The 18,461-nt window shown below is 36.9% G+C and overlaps 1 protein-coding gene across 1 annotated transcript in view; it reads right to left on the bottom strand.

Annotated features, from left to right (window-relative positions):
* CFAP47 (cilia and flagella associated protein 47) overlaps window positions 1-18,461 on the bottom strand; it is a 497,722-nt gene that overhangs the window by 115,911 nt on the left and 363,350 nt on the right. Inside the window, exons 50-51 of the mRNA XM_006066421.4 lie at window positions 14,526-14,666; window positions 6,709-6,806 (exon numbers count right to left, since the gene is read on the bottom strand). Coding sequence (XP_006066483.4) covers window positions 6,709-6,806; window positions 14,526-14,666 — 239 coding nt within the window. The remainder of the gene's footprint in view (window positions 1-6,708; window positions 6,807-14,525; window positions 14,667-18,461) is intronic.

The raw sequence follows: 18,461 nt of genomic DNA, 5'->3' as shown, positions 1-18,461 counted from the left end.
TTATTTAAGTGTAGTTGATTTACAATGCTGTGTTAATTTTTGCTATATGGCAAAGTGAGTCAGTTATATATATATTCTTCTTCATATTCTTTTCCATATAGTTTAACACGAGATATTGAATATAGTTCCCTGTGCTATACAGTAGGACTTCGTTGTTTATCCATCCTATATATAATAATAGTTTGTACCTGTTAACCCCAGTTGCCAAGTCTCCCCTCCCCCCGACTTGGCAACCACAAGTCTGCTCTCTATGCAATGACTTTTATCTTATCCCATTACAGCTGTGATCTCCACTACAGTAAAAGCCATTAATTGAAGCAAATGTGTCAAAGGTGATTAAACAGGCAGGGCATAACTCAATGTTAACAAAAAGCCAATTGTCTATAATGATTTAACCTAATTAAATGGAGAATGTTGGATATTTTAGCCATAATTTAAAGCTCAATAATGGGTGTTCTTTGGCACATGGAGCTATTTTGAAATTTATCAAATCACATTATAGGACGTGGTGGGGACAGGTGGTGATGGGGAGAGAGTTATTCACACAATGTATCTTCAAGATAGACATTACTGCTTTGTCCATGGAACAGCACTTTCTTGATTACCTCTGTATAAATAAATGAGTGGATAAATATTATATTTTCGGGGAACAGAAGTAGCATTTAGTGTGGTAAACATAATCTGTCGAGGAAAGATAGAAATCAAGGATATATATATAAATTTATAATTACTAGATGAAAGTAGATATCATTTACTACAAATCAGACTTAATCATAAATGCAATGGAAAATGGTCATTTACAATAGTTTCTGGAGATATTAGAATCATGGATTCCTAAAATAAATGGCCATTAAACTCCTACAGTAAAATATCCATGCTCATAATTATAAACAAGGAAGAAATAAAGTATAACATGCAAAAAACTCAACAATGGCATTATGTCACAAATTATACTATTTCCTAGGCAACCTGACATACTTGTAAGACTGTTACAAAACACAGCCTCCTAGAAAGTTCTGAGAGTCAAGCAAATCAACAACTAACCCAAAGTAATATGTCATGATAACAAATCCCAACCACCATATAATAGCCTAGACACTCTGCCAAGGTCTTCAGACAGAAAATTGAAATAAGGCATTTTGGACTAGATATTTATCCTGGTCTATTACTCAGATATTTTTCAGAGAAAGTGTCACTGTAAGACAATGATACAGCTTCTTCAAAGAAGTAAAAATGCTAAGCTCTAACTCCATTTTATATGACTATTGGCTCATATACACATGCCACTGGGGAAAAAAAGTTTCACAAAACAGTCCCTACTCTTACCACTTGTGACTTCTATGATATATTCTTTCCTATCCTACTTTATCCTATCCTATCCTAGTCATCTTTTCTAAAAAATAAAAAAAAGAATAATGCTTATTTTAACCGAGTCACATTTCAAGACCTGTACACTGAAAACTCTAGTCTAAAGAGGAAAAAATAGTACTGGGATGTGTGATTGCTTTATGTCTTATCACATGTAAACTATTAACACAAAATAAAGCAAAATCAGTTTAAATCTACTGTTGTCTCTCTGAATTGCAAGCCATATAACAGAAACTTTGTGTTAGAAATCTGTTATGACATTCTACACAGTTGGCCAAACTTCTTAGGAAATGTGAAATGAAAGTTGCTTAGTTGTGTCCAACTCTTTGCGATCCTATCAGTCCATGGAATTCTCCAGGTCAGAATAATGGAATGGGTAGCCTTTCCCTTCTCCAGGGGATCTTTCCAACTCAGCGATAAAACCTGGGTCTCCAGCATTGTAGGCAGATTCTTTACCAGCTGAGCCACAATGGAAGCCCAAGAGTGGGTAGCCTATCCATTCTCCAGGGAATCTTCCCGACCCAGGAATTGAACTGGGGTCTCCTGCATTGCAGGCAGATTCTTTACCAACTGAACTATGGATGGCAGTTAAGTGGCACCTCTATCACAGTTCCTCCTTGACACATTCATGGCAAGTATCATCACTTGACCATTTCACTCTTATCCAGTAGGTCTGGATACCCCTCAAAATCCTTTACAGAGGAGTCTTGCAGAAAGCAATCACCAATTGCTTAGAGCCACCAGCACTGAGTAGCACTGCAATCTCTGGAGAACCCCACAGCCAAACTCTTTGTTGTCTTGAAAACAACAACAAACTCAATAGAAAAAGATAGCTCATTATAGTAAAAAAAAAAAAGAAGATGACGGAAGTTTCCAATTAATTGTTCTGTACTCCAAGTATGGTAAAATAGGTCAAATTTAACAATACTATAAAAAACTTTCTAATTTTCATTATGGTATGAATATTATTTTCTTCAAAGGTTAAACAGATAAAGAGCCACAAATGATACATTTCATACATGGTATCATATAAATAATTTCTATTAAATATCCATCTGCCAAAATACTGTCAACATTAATCTGGAAGGTGAAAGAGGAGAGTGAAAAGGCTGGTTTAATATTCAACATTCAAAAAACTAAGACCAAGGCATGTGGTCCCATCACTTCATGGCAAATAGATAAGGAAAAAGTGGAAACAGTGGCAGATTTTATTTTCTTGGGCTTCAAAATCACTGTGGATGGTGACTGCAGCCATGAAATTCAAAGACGCTTGCTTCTTAGAAGAAAAGCTATGATAAACCTAGACAGCATATTCAAAAGCAGAGACATCACTTTGCTGACAAAAGTCCATCTAGTCAAAGCTATGGTTTTTCCAGTAGTCATGTATGGATGTGAGAGTTGGACCATAAAGAAGGTTGAGCACTGAAGCCTTGAAGCTTTCAAATTGTGGTGCTGGAGAAGACTCTTGAGAGTCCCTTGAACATCAAGGAGATCAAACCAGTCAATCCTAAAGGGAAACAATCCTGAATATTCATTGGAAATACTGATGCTGAAGATGAAGCTCTAATACTTTGGCCACCTGGTGTGAAGAGTCAACTCACTGAAAAAGACCCTGATGCTGGGAAAGACTGAGGGCGGGAGGAGAAAGGGGTGACAGGAGATGAGATGGTTGGATGGCATCACTGACTCAGTGGACATGGGTTTGAGCAGACTCTGGGAGATGGTGAAGGACAGGGAAGCCTGCCGTGCTGCAGTTGGGTCGCAAAGAGTCAGACCGGACTTAGTGACTGAACAACAACAAATTTCCCAACAACATTTCTTAAGATGGTTCTAATCACAAATCATCTCTTTACCATTTCTGTCCAAGATCCAGCCTAATAATTTCTTTCCTGTTCCTGGAGTGCCTGAGCTCTTCCTTGGTAGGTCCCTTTCCACCAAGCTCATTCTGCCCCAAGGACTTATATATTTGTTAATCTCTCTACCTGGTTGCACTGCTTCAGTCTTTGTGCCATCCTCAATGAAACCCTGGGCTATTTTTGTTTGGAGAATTATCACTGTCTAAATTCATCTTGTCCATCTAAATTCATCTTGTTCATTTATTGTCATGGTAATGGGTTCACCTGATGAACTAAACTTAGTGGAGTATAATCTGAAAACAGTTTCTCTCTCCCATTACTGCTCTCCAAACCAGGCGAGAGTTCCCTTTCCAGATCCTTGTTGTTATCTTAGGATGGTCCCCAATGCTGGAGAGTTTCATTGTTAGATAGATAAAGAAGTACAAAATCAATCAACACTTACATCCCATACCCAATGAATATTTTTCCTGATTTCTCTACCTGGCACCTCGTCCCTACTCCTGGGGCTTTCTGGTGATTGTTCAGACTGCTTGTGAAGAAAAGGGTACACATGATGTGTTCTTTTCAACTGCCTGCTCTGACTCCCTCTCCTCCTGTAATCACTGTGCTAATATGACTCCATCAGGTCACAGCATATAGATGGGATGAGAGGTCAAAGAACAAATTAACTGATGCTGGTTGCGCTTCTCCAGTTGACTTTCTAGGTCCCTTTCTTTCACACTTTCTAACATTACTGCCATGTAGACTCTTTTGGGTTCTTCTCACTCTAGCAGAATATACCTTGAATCTTTTAAAACAGCCCAAGCCCAATCTCCTTCCACAGAGGAAAATCCATTTAGACACACAAGGTCTTAGCACGTATCAGTGGAAATGTAGCTGCTTTCACTCTAGCCATTTCCCCTTTATATATGGTCCAATCTGTGGACAGGAACTCACCAAAATCCAATGGGCATTAAACTGTCAGTTTCCACTCCTTAAAGAAAACACTCCCACTCCCTTTGTGTTCTGGTCACGGCATACAAAGTCTAGAATGTGGGCTATAGGCTAAATATTTCTCATCTACTTAGACATGGCAGAAATATCATTTCTCCAGCAAAATTTTGTGCTGGAGAGTATAAAGTGTAAAGTATTAAGTGCTGTGTTTCATAGTATAAAGATATCATTGGGAGTGGCTGTCCAACCAGAGGTTGCATTTCCTAGATCCTCTTGTACCCAGGCATAGCTGTATGACTAGTTCACTCCAATAGTATGTGAGTGGAGGTGATATGTGTGACTTTGATGCCACTAGTGGAAATTCCCACCTATATACGGAAATCTTTGAGTCTCTAAAGGATGATCAACTTGCTATACGGGGGGAACCTGACTCTGACTCTTGGGATCTCAACATGGAGGATGCTAGACACTGACCAGGAGCAAAGGCACCAGACTGTCAAAATTATTAAAAACTTTGCTTGTGTTAAACCACTGAAATTATGGAATTTGTTACATCAGCTAGAGATGCCCTCATATACATACATTTAGTGAGTAATAAATGGCATAGCAAAATTTTTACAGCATGGAAAAGTAGCTATAATCTTCAGGTTTGTATTTCACTTGAAAATCTAAGATAACAGAAAAACTTCACATAGAATATCCCATTTCAATCCTATTTTGTTTCCTATCTAACTCCACTAACACGTTAGTGCCATGTAAACAGGGACTTTGTTTGTGTTCATCACTTTTCCTAGGATGATAGAAAAAGAGATCAGATTTGTGTTTACCAGAGTCAGAAAGTAGTGGGAAGGGAAATTGGATGGAGGTGGTCAAAAGGTTCAAACTTCTAGTTACAAGACAAATAAGCGTTAGGGTTGTAATGTACTACCTGACAAAGATAATTAACACTGCTGTATGTTATATATAAAAACCGTTAAAGAGAGTACATCTTAAGAGTTCTTAGCACAAGGGAAAAAAAGCTTTCTTTTTCTTTTATAGCTATATAAGATGATGGATGTTCACTAAATTTTCAAGATTCATGTAAGTCAAACCAATATGTATTAATACTGCACCTTAAATGTATCAGTGCTGTGTGTCAATTATATCTCAGTAAAACTGGAAGAAAAGAGATTCAAACAGAAAGAACTCCTAAATACTTTATACAAAAGAGAATGGACTACTAAGAACCAATTTTTGTTTATTGAAAATATAACCTGATTTTTGGAACTTGCTATAAGAAGTAACCAAATTTATGTGCCTTAAAGCTGTAAATATTTCTTACAAAAACCCTATTTAAAGAAATTCTAACCATTCACTCATCTCTAGGGAAGGTGTTAAGATTGGGTTGAATGTAACAAAAGATGAAATGCAGATGGAAAATCAGAGGCAGCTGAGTGTCTTGAAAACTACATTGCCACAACTGATGATCTAAGGATTAAGTAAAGTATTTCTCAAAAGTTTAGCAAAAACAGCAAATGCAGTCAAAAATGTTAGGAAACTCTATAGGCATGGACAGTCATTTTAGTATACTTTGAAAGTATTCAGAAAGCACGTTCTTCAAGAAGTTCACAAAGGTTTGTTTGATGGGATTATTTAAAAGAATTCATATGGTCTCTGCTGACTAAATCTTCATGTTCAAAAGTTATACAGCTAGCAAGTTTTTACCTTAGGGGCTTTCCTGGTGGCTCAGAGGTAAAGAATCTGCCTGTAAATGCAGGAGATATGGGTTCAATCCCTGGGTAGGGAAGATCCCCTGGTGAAGGAAATGGCAACCCACTCTAGTATTCTTGCCTGGTAAATCCCATGGACAGAGGACTCTGGCAGGCTACAGTCCATGGGATTACAATAGAGTCGGACACGACTTAGTGACTAAACAACAACAACAAATTACCATTATTAGAAAGGAGAGAAAACTTAGTAACTTGGCCACTGTCATTGATAGCCTATTTGGGCAGAGTTACTCGAAAGTGACTCCCCTCCTTCACCAACTTCAGCTGAAAGTGAACATTTAATGAGGACAGCACATCTGCCTATAGGGGCAAAGAGAACACTCTAGCACATCAAATACTTTTCCCCAAAGCTTTTGCAAGTGATACTTGAGTGAGTTTCAATAGTCTAACTATTTGTTTTCTATGCTTCCATGGAGATTTACCCAGAGATCAGGTGAACAAATAACTGATTTATAGACCAAGTATTTTAGGTATTTTCTTATTTTCTATGTTGGAGCAAAAGTTGAAGATCCTAAATAATCATTTTATAAAGAAATTAATCTGCATATTTAAAATAACCATTATTTATCAAAAGCTTAAATACTTGATTTAAATAAATCTTTTCTACAAGCATGTAAGTTGCATCTTAATGGATCTAAAATAAAATTGATATTATTTGAATAATTTATCCCAATATGCTCATTTAATATGACTATTTTTTAGGAATAGCAATTTAGGTGTACAACAAAAGCTCCAACTGTTTACAAAAAGGAAGAATCTATGAGCAGTTAATGGGCTCTTACCAGTGCAACACATTTCATGTCAACAATCTCTAAGGGTGGCCCAGGAGCACTATGGATCTCAATATGATACCAGATTAGAAAATTGTTAATAGCATTATCTGAAAAAAAGAAAAAAAACATGGCACATTTTAATGTGTGCATTTTAGAACACCATATTTTACATACATTTTGAGAAACATAAATAGATACCATTTTCAAATTCTTTATGATGGACTCACTTGTCAAGAGCTGAGGGGAAGGTGAAAAGTCGATTTCAACACAGTTTGTGAGCAGTAAGAGAAGCCCCAGGCTGCATGGCCATGAGAATGGGCTGTGAAAGCGTCCTGCCTCATGTGTGCGCCCGTAAACTCACTAAGTTCTTCACAAAAATAAGAATGTTTTACTTTTAAGGATTAATATTTCAAAAGAAATAACTAACCCTTTGCCCCCTAATCCCCAAAGCATTCACATAATATACATAGACATATCTAAATATGGTATTATAATAGACAAAGGTACATTTCTAGTACCATACAAATCTAGCTTAAGGGAAAAAAATGAGTAAGAGTTCATGAAATGTCTCATTTCTTGGGAGTGTTAAACAGGATCCTAGCAATTTAGCTCAAAGAAAGCTGAAATGGGGTATGGATGGTTTTTAAAAAAATAACAAAAGAGAGGAGGAGGAAGAGAAGTTGGGAAAGAAAGGGTGGGGAGGGGAAAAGGAAAAAGAAGAACTAGAAGAAAGAAATAATAGGCCCAAGGTGGAGCCACTTGCCTCTGAGAGAGTAAACTAAGACTTAATTGCAGTTTCAACCTCTCCCAGGAATGGACTTTTTACAATTTTATGGTCAACACTAGTGAGCCAGCCACGCTCATCTGTCCACGGGGATTCTCCAGGCAAGAAGACTGGAGTGGGTTGCATGCCCTCCTCCAGGGCATCTTCCCAACCCAGGGACCAAACCCAGGTCTCCCGCACTGCAGGCAGATTCTTCACCATCTGAGCTACCAGGAAAGCACACTAGCAAGGCAATCTTGCCTGAAACAATCCTTTCATTTCTTCTGCTAATAACTCCCCTGGTCCATCCCCTCACCCTCCACATTTCTATAAAACTTGAGATCAGCTTTGTATTTGCTACATGGGATGCCATCTGATTAATTAATAAATGAATAAAACCAATCATATCCTCAAATTTACTCTGGTGAATTTTGTTTTTTTTTCTGCTGGATCATCGAAAAAGCAAGAGCGTTCCAAAAAAACATCTATTTCTGCTTTATTGACTATGGCAAAGCCTTTGACTGTGTGGATCACAATAAACCTTTGAAAATACCAGACCACCTGACCTGCCACTTGAGAAACCTATATGCAGGTCAGGAAGCAAAAGTTAGAACTGGACATGGAAAAACAGATTGGTTCCAAATAGGAAAAGGGGTATGTCAAGGCTGTATATTGTCACCCTGCTTATTTAACTTATATGCAGAGTACATCATGAGAAACACTGGGCTGGATGAAGCACAAGCTGGAATCAAGATTGCCAGGAGAAATATCAATAACCTCAGATATGCAGATGACACCACCCTTATGGCAGAAAGTGAAGAGGAACTCAAAAGCCTCTTGATGAAAGTGAAAGTGGAGAGTGAAAAAGTTGGCTTAAAGCTCAACATTCAGAAAACGAAGATCATGGCATCTGGTCCCATCACTTCATGGGAAATAGATGGGGAAACTGTGTTAGACTTTATTTTTCTGGGCTCCAAAATCACTGCAGATGGTGATTGCAGCCATGAAATTAAAAGACGCTTACTCCTTGGAAGGAAAGTTATGACCAACCTAGATAGCATATTGAAAAGCAGAGACATTACTTGACCCACAAAGGTCCGCCTAGTCAAGGCTATGGTTTTTCCAGTGGTCATGTATGGATGTGAGAGTTGGACTGTGAAGAAGGCTGAGTGCCAAAGAATTGATGCTTTTGAACTGTGGTGTTGGAGAAGACTCTTGAGAGTCCCTTGGACTGCAAGGAGATCCAACCAGTCCATTCTGAAGGAGATCAGCCCTGGGATTTCTTTGGAAGGAATGATGCTAAAGCTGAAACTCCAGTACTTTGGCCACCTCATGTGAAGAGTTGACTCATTGGAAAAGCCTCTGATGCTGGGAAGGATTGGGGGCAGGAGGAGAAGGGGACAGCAGAGGATAGATGGCTGGATGGCATCACTGACTCGATGGACGTGAGTCTGAGTGAACTCCGGGAGTTGGTGATGGACAGGGAGGCCTGGCGTGCTGCGATTCATGGGGTCGCAAAGAGTCGGACACGACTGAGCGACTGAACTGGTGAGAGAGTAATGCTTACATCTGGGTTCCCTATATATATTAATACAGGTCTTTCTGCTGCCAGTGATGTCCAAAGTCTCACCTCCAAATCCTGAAACCAAAAACCCTGGTCCGCCACAAGAGCCCTGTGTAGCAGGGTTGGTACTGGCATCAAACCCAGGCTCTTTCTATTAGTTCTCAACTGTTCAGCTTCTCACTTTGATATTCTTTAAGCTTCAATGCTGAGCTAGATTACAGTTTAAGATAACCTCCAGTTTCAATTAACTGTTTGCATATCATATTCGTATTGTCAAGTTGTAAATATTCCAAGAACTGCATGTTTGATTAACTTAGGTAAATCACTAAGCCTCTTTGGGTCTCAATTTCCTCATCTATGTAATAAGGGGCCAAGATTTGTGCAGTTCTCAGTCTCTTTCTTCTGAAAAACTGTTTCATTTTGCATTGCATTGCAATGCATTGCACTGTATTATATTGAATGTATTGAACTGTATTGCATGGCTCAAATAATTGGCTCAGTAAATCCAAAATCTGCAGGTTAGGCCAGCAGACTGTTGACCCAGGAAGAGTTGGAGTTCAAGTCCAAAGGTAGAATTCCTTTTTTACTCTGCGGAAGTCAGTCTTTGTGCTATGAAGACCTTCAACTACTTAGGTAAGACCCACCCACATTATGGAGGGAAATCTTTTTTAAAAGTATAAAGATGTAAATACAATTCTCATCCAAAATACAATTATAGAAACATCCAGAATACCGTTTAACCTAATATCTGGGCACCATGACCCAGCCAAGTTGACACGTAAAATTAACTATCATGGGGACGAGAACACCTACTTTTTGTAATTACTTTGACTATCATATAAGGTAGTATTGTGATGAAGTTACTTTAACTTCTATAGAGCTAAAAACATACAATGCATATGAATTTGTTAGTGACAATGAGATTAGGGATAATTTATTAATGAACTGAACAACAAAAATAATTATTAAACATTGTTTACAGGCTTTAAACATATTAAAACTTTTCTAATTATAAAATTAATAACATTCACTATAGCAATTTAAGAAATTAGTGAAAAGCTTTAGAAAATAAAAATTATTCATAATCCCATGACCAAGAGTATTTATTTTTTGTATACAATTTCAAGTTTAATATATCAATAAGGACATATATAGGCATATATACACATTATATATAATTGATAAATCCATACATATGTGTGCCTTTGTATATACACATTTGATAGCATTCAGAGAATACTCCCTATTAAATTTAATACTAGTCATTAGGGAAATGAAAATTAAAACCACAATGAGATATCACACCTGTTAGAATGACCATAATCAAAGAGACAAGAGATAACAAATGCTTTTGTGGATGTGGAGAAAAGGGAACACTTTTGCACTGCTGGTGGGATTGTAAATTGGTATAGCCACTATGCAAAATAGTACAGAGGATCCTCAAAAGATTAAAAATAGAATTGCCATATGATCCAGCAATCTCACTTCTGGGAATATATCCAAAGAAAATGAAAATATAAACTCAAAAATGTATCTGTACCTTCATGTTCATAGCGATATTATTTATAATAGCCAACACATGGAAACAACCTAAGTATCATTGATGAATGAATGGATAAAGAAGTTGTAATATACACGTTCAGTGGAATCTTACTCAGCCATAAAGAACAGGGAAACCCTACCATTTGTGACAACATGGACACTATGAAGGCATTGTGATAAGTGAAGTAAGTCAGGTAAAGAAAAAAAAATACTCATGATTTCAATTATATGTGTAGTCTAAAATAAACAACCAAAACAATAACAAAAACCCCAAACTCATAGAAAAAGAAATCAAACTTGTGGTTATCAGAGGCGGAAGACGGGAATAGGGAGAAATGAGGGATGGTGGTCAAAAGACATAAACTTGTAGTTATAAAATAATTAAGTACTAAGGAGGTAATGTACAGCATGATGACTACAGTTAACACTGCTGTATGATATACAGAAAAGCTAAGAGAGTAAATTCTAAGAGTTTTCTTCAAAAGGAGAAAATTGTTTTTCCTTTTATCTTTCTTTTCTTTTTATTGTATCTATATGAGAAGATGGATGTTAGCTGAACATACTGATGGTAATCATTTCACAATACGTGTAAATCAAACCATCAAGCTATATGGCCTTAAACTTATACAGTGATATATGACAATTATTTTTCAACAAAAATGGGAAAAAATTATATGCAGATAATATCTATTCAAAAACACTTTAAATCAAATTTAAAAATTAAGTTTTAATTAACATAATAAATCATATGGAAACATTCTTATATTAAAATATCTGTGCATATAATTGATTATTTTATTTTAAAAATCTAAGCTGTGTGATGACAGGTTGCAAAACAGATTAAGAACCAGGAAAAATATATGTACAGTTATCCCCAATTCTTCAGACAGGCCTTTCCATATTCCTACTGAAACAGAATTAACCTTTCCATCCCTTGTAATAACTTTGGTCTTTTTCTTACTGATTGCTCAGCAGTACATTTCTTAGCAATTAGAGAAGTTTTCAGTTACGCAAAATGAGTAAGTTCTGGAGATATGATGTACAACAAGGCAATTATAGTTAACAGGGTAGAGTGCATACTCTAAATTTGCTAGAAGGTAGATTGTGTGTGTGTGTGTATACAGGTTTATTAATTGTGACACATGTACTACTTTGGTGGGGGATGTTAATGATGGTGGAGACAATCCATGACTGAGGGCAGGATGTATATGGGAAAACTCTGAAACTTCCTCTCAGTTTTACTGTGAACCTAAAACTTACCTAAATATTAGATATTTTTAAAATATGCCACTCAGATTTGATAGGTCATTATACTGAATATCAGATCAGATCAGATCTGATCAGTCGCTCAGTCGTGTCCGACTCTTTGCCACCCCATGAATCGCAGCACGCCAGGCCTCCCTGTCCATCACCAACTCCCGGAGTTCACTCAGACTCACGTCCATCGAGTCAGTGATGCCATCCAGCCATCTCATCCTCTGTCATCCCCTTCTCCTCTTGCCCCCAATCCCTCCCAGCATCAGAGTCTTTTCCAATGAGTCAGATCACTTTAAATTGTATGCATATTTTGACAGTATTCAGTTAGAAGGTAGATTGTGTCTTTACCTTCTGCAAAAAAGTGGTAACTATGTGAGATGATAAATATGTTAATTAGGTTGATTCTGGTGATTATTTCACAATGTATACGTAAATCAAATCAATTTGTCCACTTTAAATTTAAATATGTATAATTTTTAATAGCCAGCTGTACTTCAGTAAAGCTGGGACAAAGAAGAAATGAAAATAATTAGATAAGAATTTTTTAGGCTTCCAAATAGGGGAATATGAAAAATAATGGTAACAACCAGTTTTAACAAGGGTCAGGTTGAAAGAGACAATCTTATACATTATAATGGAAATTTGATAAAAATTGGAAGAGTGCTTTAACATGTTTAAAATGTTTAAGAATTGTTTTTCCCTTTGATCCAATGATTTCATTTTAAGATATTTTTTGAAATCAAATAATTGATGATATGCACAAATACTTTAATATGAGAATGTTTCTTATATAATTTATGTTGAATAATTGAAACTTAATTTAAAAATTTTTAAATAGCCCACACAGTCACAAGTAAATGTAATTTACTAACATGACTCCCCCAGGATCCCCCACAATAGACTTTGATAAACTATCCCTTGGGCATCTCTTAGATAGGACCCCCAAGATACAAACAAGATACAAGAAAACCTTGTTATATTTTTGGAATCAATTCTCACTTCCTATCTGCTCTCTTCTTGCCTGGAGAATTCCTTGGACAGAGGAGCCTGGTGTGCTGCAGACCATGGGATCACAAAGAGTCAGACACAACTGAGTAATTAACACTATTACTCTCTCAAGAGAAGCATCTAATGTTAGTCTCTGAAATGTTTTCCATCTTTAGGGGTATTTCTCTATCCCCATCACCACCCTAAAAAACACTGTTCTTTTCACTTCAAACCCAGTTAGCTGTTGTGGTGGCCTAGCTGTTCTCTTTCTAAACTGTTTTGAATAAGTGCCTGGATATCCCTTTTAATTCATGTATTCTGTGATGGTTAATTTTATATATCAACTGGGCTGGACTATGGTGTCCAGTTGTTCGATTAAACACCAGTCTAAATGTTGGTAGGAAGATACATGAACACTTTAATCAGTAGACTTGGAGTAAAGCACAATACTCTGTTTATGTGAATGTGCCAACTCCAATCAGTTGGAGGCTGTAAGAGCAAAGACTGAAGTGACGTGAAAGAGAAGCAATTCTTAGCCAAGCCTGAAACATGGAAACCCTCTCAGAGCTTGTAGCCTGCCTAGTCTTTCCTGGGCAATTTGGACTCAAGACTGCAACAGCAACTTTTACTAATTTTCCACCCTGCTTCCCTGGTGGCTCAGTGGTAAAGAATTTGCTTACAGTGTAAGAGATGTAAGAGACATGGGTTCAATCCCTGGGTCGGGAAGATCCCCTGGAGGAGGGCATGGCCACCCATTCCAGTATTCTTGCCAGGAAAATCCCATGGACAGAGGAGCCTGGCAGGCTACAGTCCATAGGGTCACAAAGAGTCGGACATGACTGAAGCAACTTAGCACGCAAGGATGTGCTTGCCCTATAGATTTTGGACTTGCCAGTCTCCCTAGTTATATTAGCCAATTCCTTAAAATGTCTCTCTCTATAAAGATATAGATTATTATATTATATTTAACTATACTATATTGGATTGCATGCTGTATTATATTATATTATATTAGTGTCTCTTTCTTTGAAGAATCCTGATTAAACACAAACTCATTTAATAAAGATTTCTATTTTGGTATGCCTGTGGTTGAACTTTGCCCTTGTCGACCCACTTTTCTCTATTTCTCTCTTACGTCCCTGCTACTCACCCATAAGAGAACTCATTCACCCACTCTCTCAGAAATCTGCCCTGTCTATTCCAACTCTCCATAAACCCATTTTCCTTCAAATTTCTACTGAAAAGATATGATGTTGAACAACATTCAAAGGAAGCTTTATAATATGGGAAGAGGAAACAATAGCATTTACTTTCTTTTGCATATGAGACAGACTGCTATCATTTCCTATATTTAAAAAAGGAACACATTACATTGTTAAAATAATATATTCATTAACATTTTATCAGAATTTGACTGAAATTTTGTGTTCAGTAACAGAAATATGTGTCAAGTTCTTCACTTATGAAAGAGTAGGCAGCCTTCAAGCTGAAGTATTATAATCTACTCATTTTAATGGCAGTACAAACTATCATTTGTACTACAAATCCAGAAATTAACAACATGTAGTTAATCCTGAAATAATACAATTCTTACAGATACATGAAATACACATTTGTATATGTGTTTTGAGTGTAAAGTAGCTACTGACTTACAAATGAATGATGAGGGTTTATGAATGTTGATCATGAAACTCTCCATAATAATAAATTTACCTGCTTTTTCATCACCAAACTTGTCAGATAGTTCTGATAATGATTTCTTATAGAAGGGTATTTGATCTGTATCTTGATCTTCATCTGAGTCATCCTGAGAATCACCATTATGTTTGCTTTCAACAGAAAATGAAATTGTACCTACAACACATAGATGCAAGATGTCAGATTAACCAGGGTTTAGTTTTCAAAACTAACAATTAGACAGAACTTAATAGAAATTTCGAGGAAATATTTTAAATACCCATTAAAAGTGGTAATTTTTAAACAGCTTTCTCATAGTAATTAAGAAAATGTAGTAAATAATAGAACTGCATCAGCCTTCAGAAAACATATTGGTCTTGAGTGAGTGTTCTTACATATTTTCTAAAGTCATTTGTAACACTCGTTTATTACCTCATTAAAATGTTTATTTTGCTTAACACAATATCTTAAGCATGCACTTTCCTTTAAGCCTTTCATATGCAAAGTACAAAATTTTGTTCAAAAAACAATAGTGTCAAAAATTCGCACTCTTTACCTGAAAATTTTCTTATAATAAAATTGACTTATAAAAGACTGGTATTAACTTTTAAACTGAACCTAATATATAAGGAAGTAATTCACAAATTGACCCTGATATCTCAACACCAGCTTGTATATTCATATTTTTTATTCATCTTTAGAGGATTATTCAAATATTATTTTCCCTTCAATGTCCCACACTTCCATCTCCCTCCTCATTCCTTGCTGATTACCTTATTTCTATTTCACTAAGAAAATGGACACTTTCTGGAAAGAATTTCTTCACAATCCCACCACCACACTGACAAACCCTTCCACGATGGAGATCTTATCCTCCGGCTTTCCTCTTGTAAGAATGACTGATACATTCCTATCCGGACAGCTCCTGGATATGTGCACTGGATTCCATCTACTCTGGTCTACCCCAGGATCTGGCTGCTGTAATTATCCCTACTCTCGTCTGCATCTTCAATTCTCCCTCTTTGAAACATTCTGTAATAACATCCAATTTCCAAAAAGCCTTCTCTCCATCTAATGTGTACGTGTGTGTGTAAATGTATGTACTTTTTTAACATTTATTTTCATACACACTCCCTGGAGGAGGGCATGGCAACCCACTTCAGTATTCTTGCCTGGAGAATCCTATGGACAGAGGAGCCTGGCAGGCTACAGTACATGGAGTCTCAAAGAGTTGGACATGACTGAAGTGACTTAGCACACATGCATGTGTACATACACACACACATATATACATAAAAGCACTAATATCATGTTAGGCTCAGCACCAGAATCTGGATGAAATGCACTATATAAATCACAAAAATGATTCAAGGCATAAAATAAATACATTTTTTTAAGAAAAAATCAAAGCAATATCTTGGCACTCCTCTAAGCAAGTTTAGTAAGTGTCTTCTTTCAAATTGGCAAAGAATAAAATATTGTCTTGGTATTTAAATCTTTAGAAAGAATTAAAGATAAAGCAAATAGGAGATAAAGCTATAATTCAATATTTAAAGCTAAAATAACATGTATCAAAATTAGAGATAATCCATAGGAATATAGATTCAAAAATTGTATGTCCTGCAAAACAAGTCCAATAATTAATAAAAAATGCTTTACTCTTTCAGATTGGTAATTTTAAAAACTTTTGATAATATTAATTATTGATAAGGGTTGAGTAACAACCCCTGTCTCAGATACTGTTGGTAAGAGTAAAAATTGGTACTACATATTTTGGAGGGTAATTTTGCAACAGTCACCAAACTGTTCTACATTCCCTTTGATATATGTTTAGTTTTTATCCTGTAAATAGCTTATATCTTAAATATTATCCCCATCAAAAAACTAGCAGAGATATTTACAAAGATGCTGTTGCAATATTATCTGGAATTACAAAAAATGAGGAACTCGATTTCCATCTATGCATGACTAGTTACATGAATTAAGATAAACATTTATTTGGATTATTGTTCATCTAATGAAAAGAAAAAATCTATGAAATCTGAATTGAAAACACATCCATGATACTCTGAGTGAAAGCAGCCATTTACAGAGCTTTATGTCTCATATGACCTCTATGTGGTGGGTCTGTGTGTGTGTATATTTGTGTTTAAAAGATATATATGGATATGAATTGGTACTTGGACAGGTATTTACTTTCTCACAGTTCTGGAGGCTACATGTTTGAAATCCAGGTGCCGACAGGGTTGGTTCCTTCTGGAGATTCTGAGGAGGATCTGTTCCATGTCCCTCTCCTAGTTTCTGCTGTTTACCAGTAATTCTTGGCATTCCTTGGTTTGTAGATGTAGCATTCCAGTCTGCCTTCATCTTTGCATGGTGTTTTCTCCTGTACCTACTTGTGTCTATTTTCCTCTTCTTATAAGGATAACAGTCATATTGGGTCAGGGCTCACCCTAATTCAGCATGATTTCATTTTAATTTGAATATATCTGCAAAGACCCTATTCTAAATAGGATCACTTTAACAGGTATTAAGAGAGTCATTTTCTAGGCAGGTTGATAAGAAGTCTAGGGGTCCCCAAGGAGAGAGGGGTCTGGAATTCTCAAGGAGGAAGAAAGGACAAACTTTTTCCCTCTACATTCCTTAGGATTATATAACAATAATGCATCCTGCCTGAGGACAGTCTTGGATTAAACCTTCTGGCTACTCCTGTTATCTTAAAATGTAAATTATGGGAGTAGGTCTGGTGAGGTCTTTACAACCTCCAGACATTCTTTTGATTCATCTGAGAGTATATAACTCCACTGCTAACACTAGCAAGGGAGTACTCTTTCTGCCCCCTTCTGATGCCTATGTCAGAAGCTTTCTCTATCTCCTTTATACTTTAATAAAACTTTATTACACAAAAGCTCTGAGTGATCAAGTCTCATCTCTGGCCCCGGATTTAATTCTTCTTCTCCGGAGGCCAAGAATCCTGGTGTCTTTTCCTGGCTTAGCAACAACCTTTCAGTATCTGTGGTTAAAACACCAGGTCCTTGGGCAAGCAGTTCTGACAGTACAGACAGAACATAGTATGGGGCATACCTCCGAATATAGACAAGCATGTCTTCTTGTAGGAGTGTTCCCAGATCATGGCTAAGAGTAGTTGGAGCTGAATCACAGGGTCATTTCAGGATCTGCAGTTGAGCCAAAGTTGGAGGGCCTGCCACAAGGGCACAGACAGGCATGTCTCCCAGATGGTCCCCAGGTAGGTAGAAGTGGTGGCTAAGAGGGACTGAAGCTGTGTCATGGACCACTTCGGGGTCCACACATGGGACTGAATTCTGTGGGCCTGTTATACAGGGCATGGGCAGGTATGACTTCTGCTAAATTCCTTGGCAGATAATGCTAATGGCAGGACCAAAGTCAAATGGGACTGTAACAATCCACAGGGGTGTTTTCTGGTCTGTAGCCATGATCACAGGTGGCAAGAATGTCATCTGAACATAAACCTGCCTTTTCAAAATAGTCCTCCTTGGTTTTGGACTCCACCAGGGTTTCGTGGTCTCCTACCTGGACCCCACAATGGCACTTTTGTCCTTGGAAGGCTTTCAAATGATTGTGCTGAAGAGGGATACAATTGGTGGATCTTCTACTCTGCCATCTTGCTGATATCATTCCTATCTTATTATTTTCAATTCCCTTGTTTTGAAATATCACAAAGGCACGTAAGTTACAAGTTAAACTTCATGTCATATTATAAACATGGCTTTCTTATTTTACATAGGAGCTTGGTATATGCTCACAAACAGATTGTGGAAAGACAGGATATATAGTGGAAAGAACATCAGGCTTTTGATAGAATGTGGATTCAAACTCTTGACTCTACTACTGCAAATTTAGCCTTGAACATGTCACTTACCTCATTTGTAAAATGGTGCTAGTTGTTTTGGGAATTAAATGACTACATAGTTTATGCTTATGTAGGACTTA

The sequence above is a fragment of the Bubalus bubalis genome, chromosome X (genome assembly GCF_019923935.1).
Source record: "Bubalus bubalis isolate 160015118507 breed Murrah chromosome X, NDDB_SH_1, whole genome shotgun sequence".
NCBI lineage: Eukaryota > Metazoa > Chordata > Mammalia > Artiodactyla > Bovidae > Bubalus > Bubalus bubalis.
Note: the sequence above shows the minus strand (reverse complement) of the source record. Positions and strands in the feature narration are given on the sequence as shown.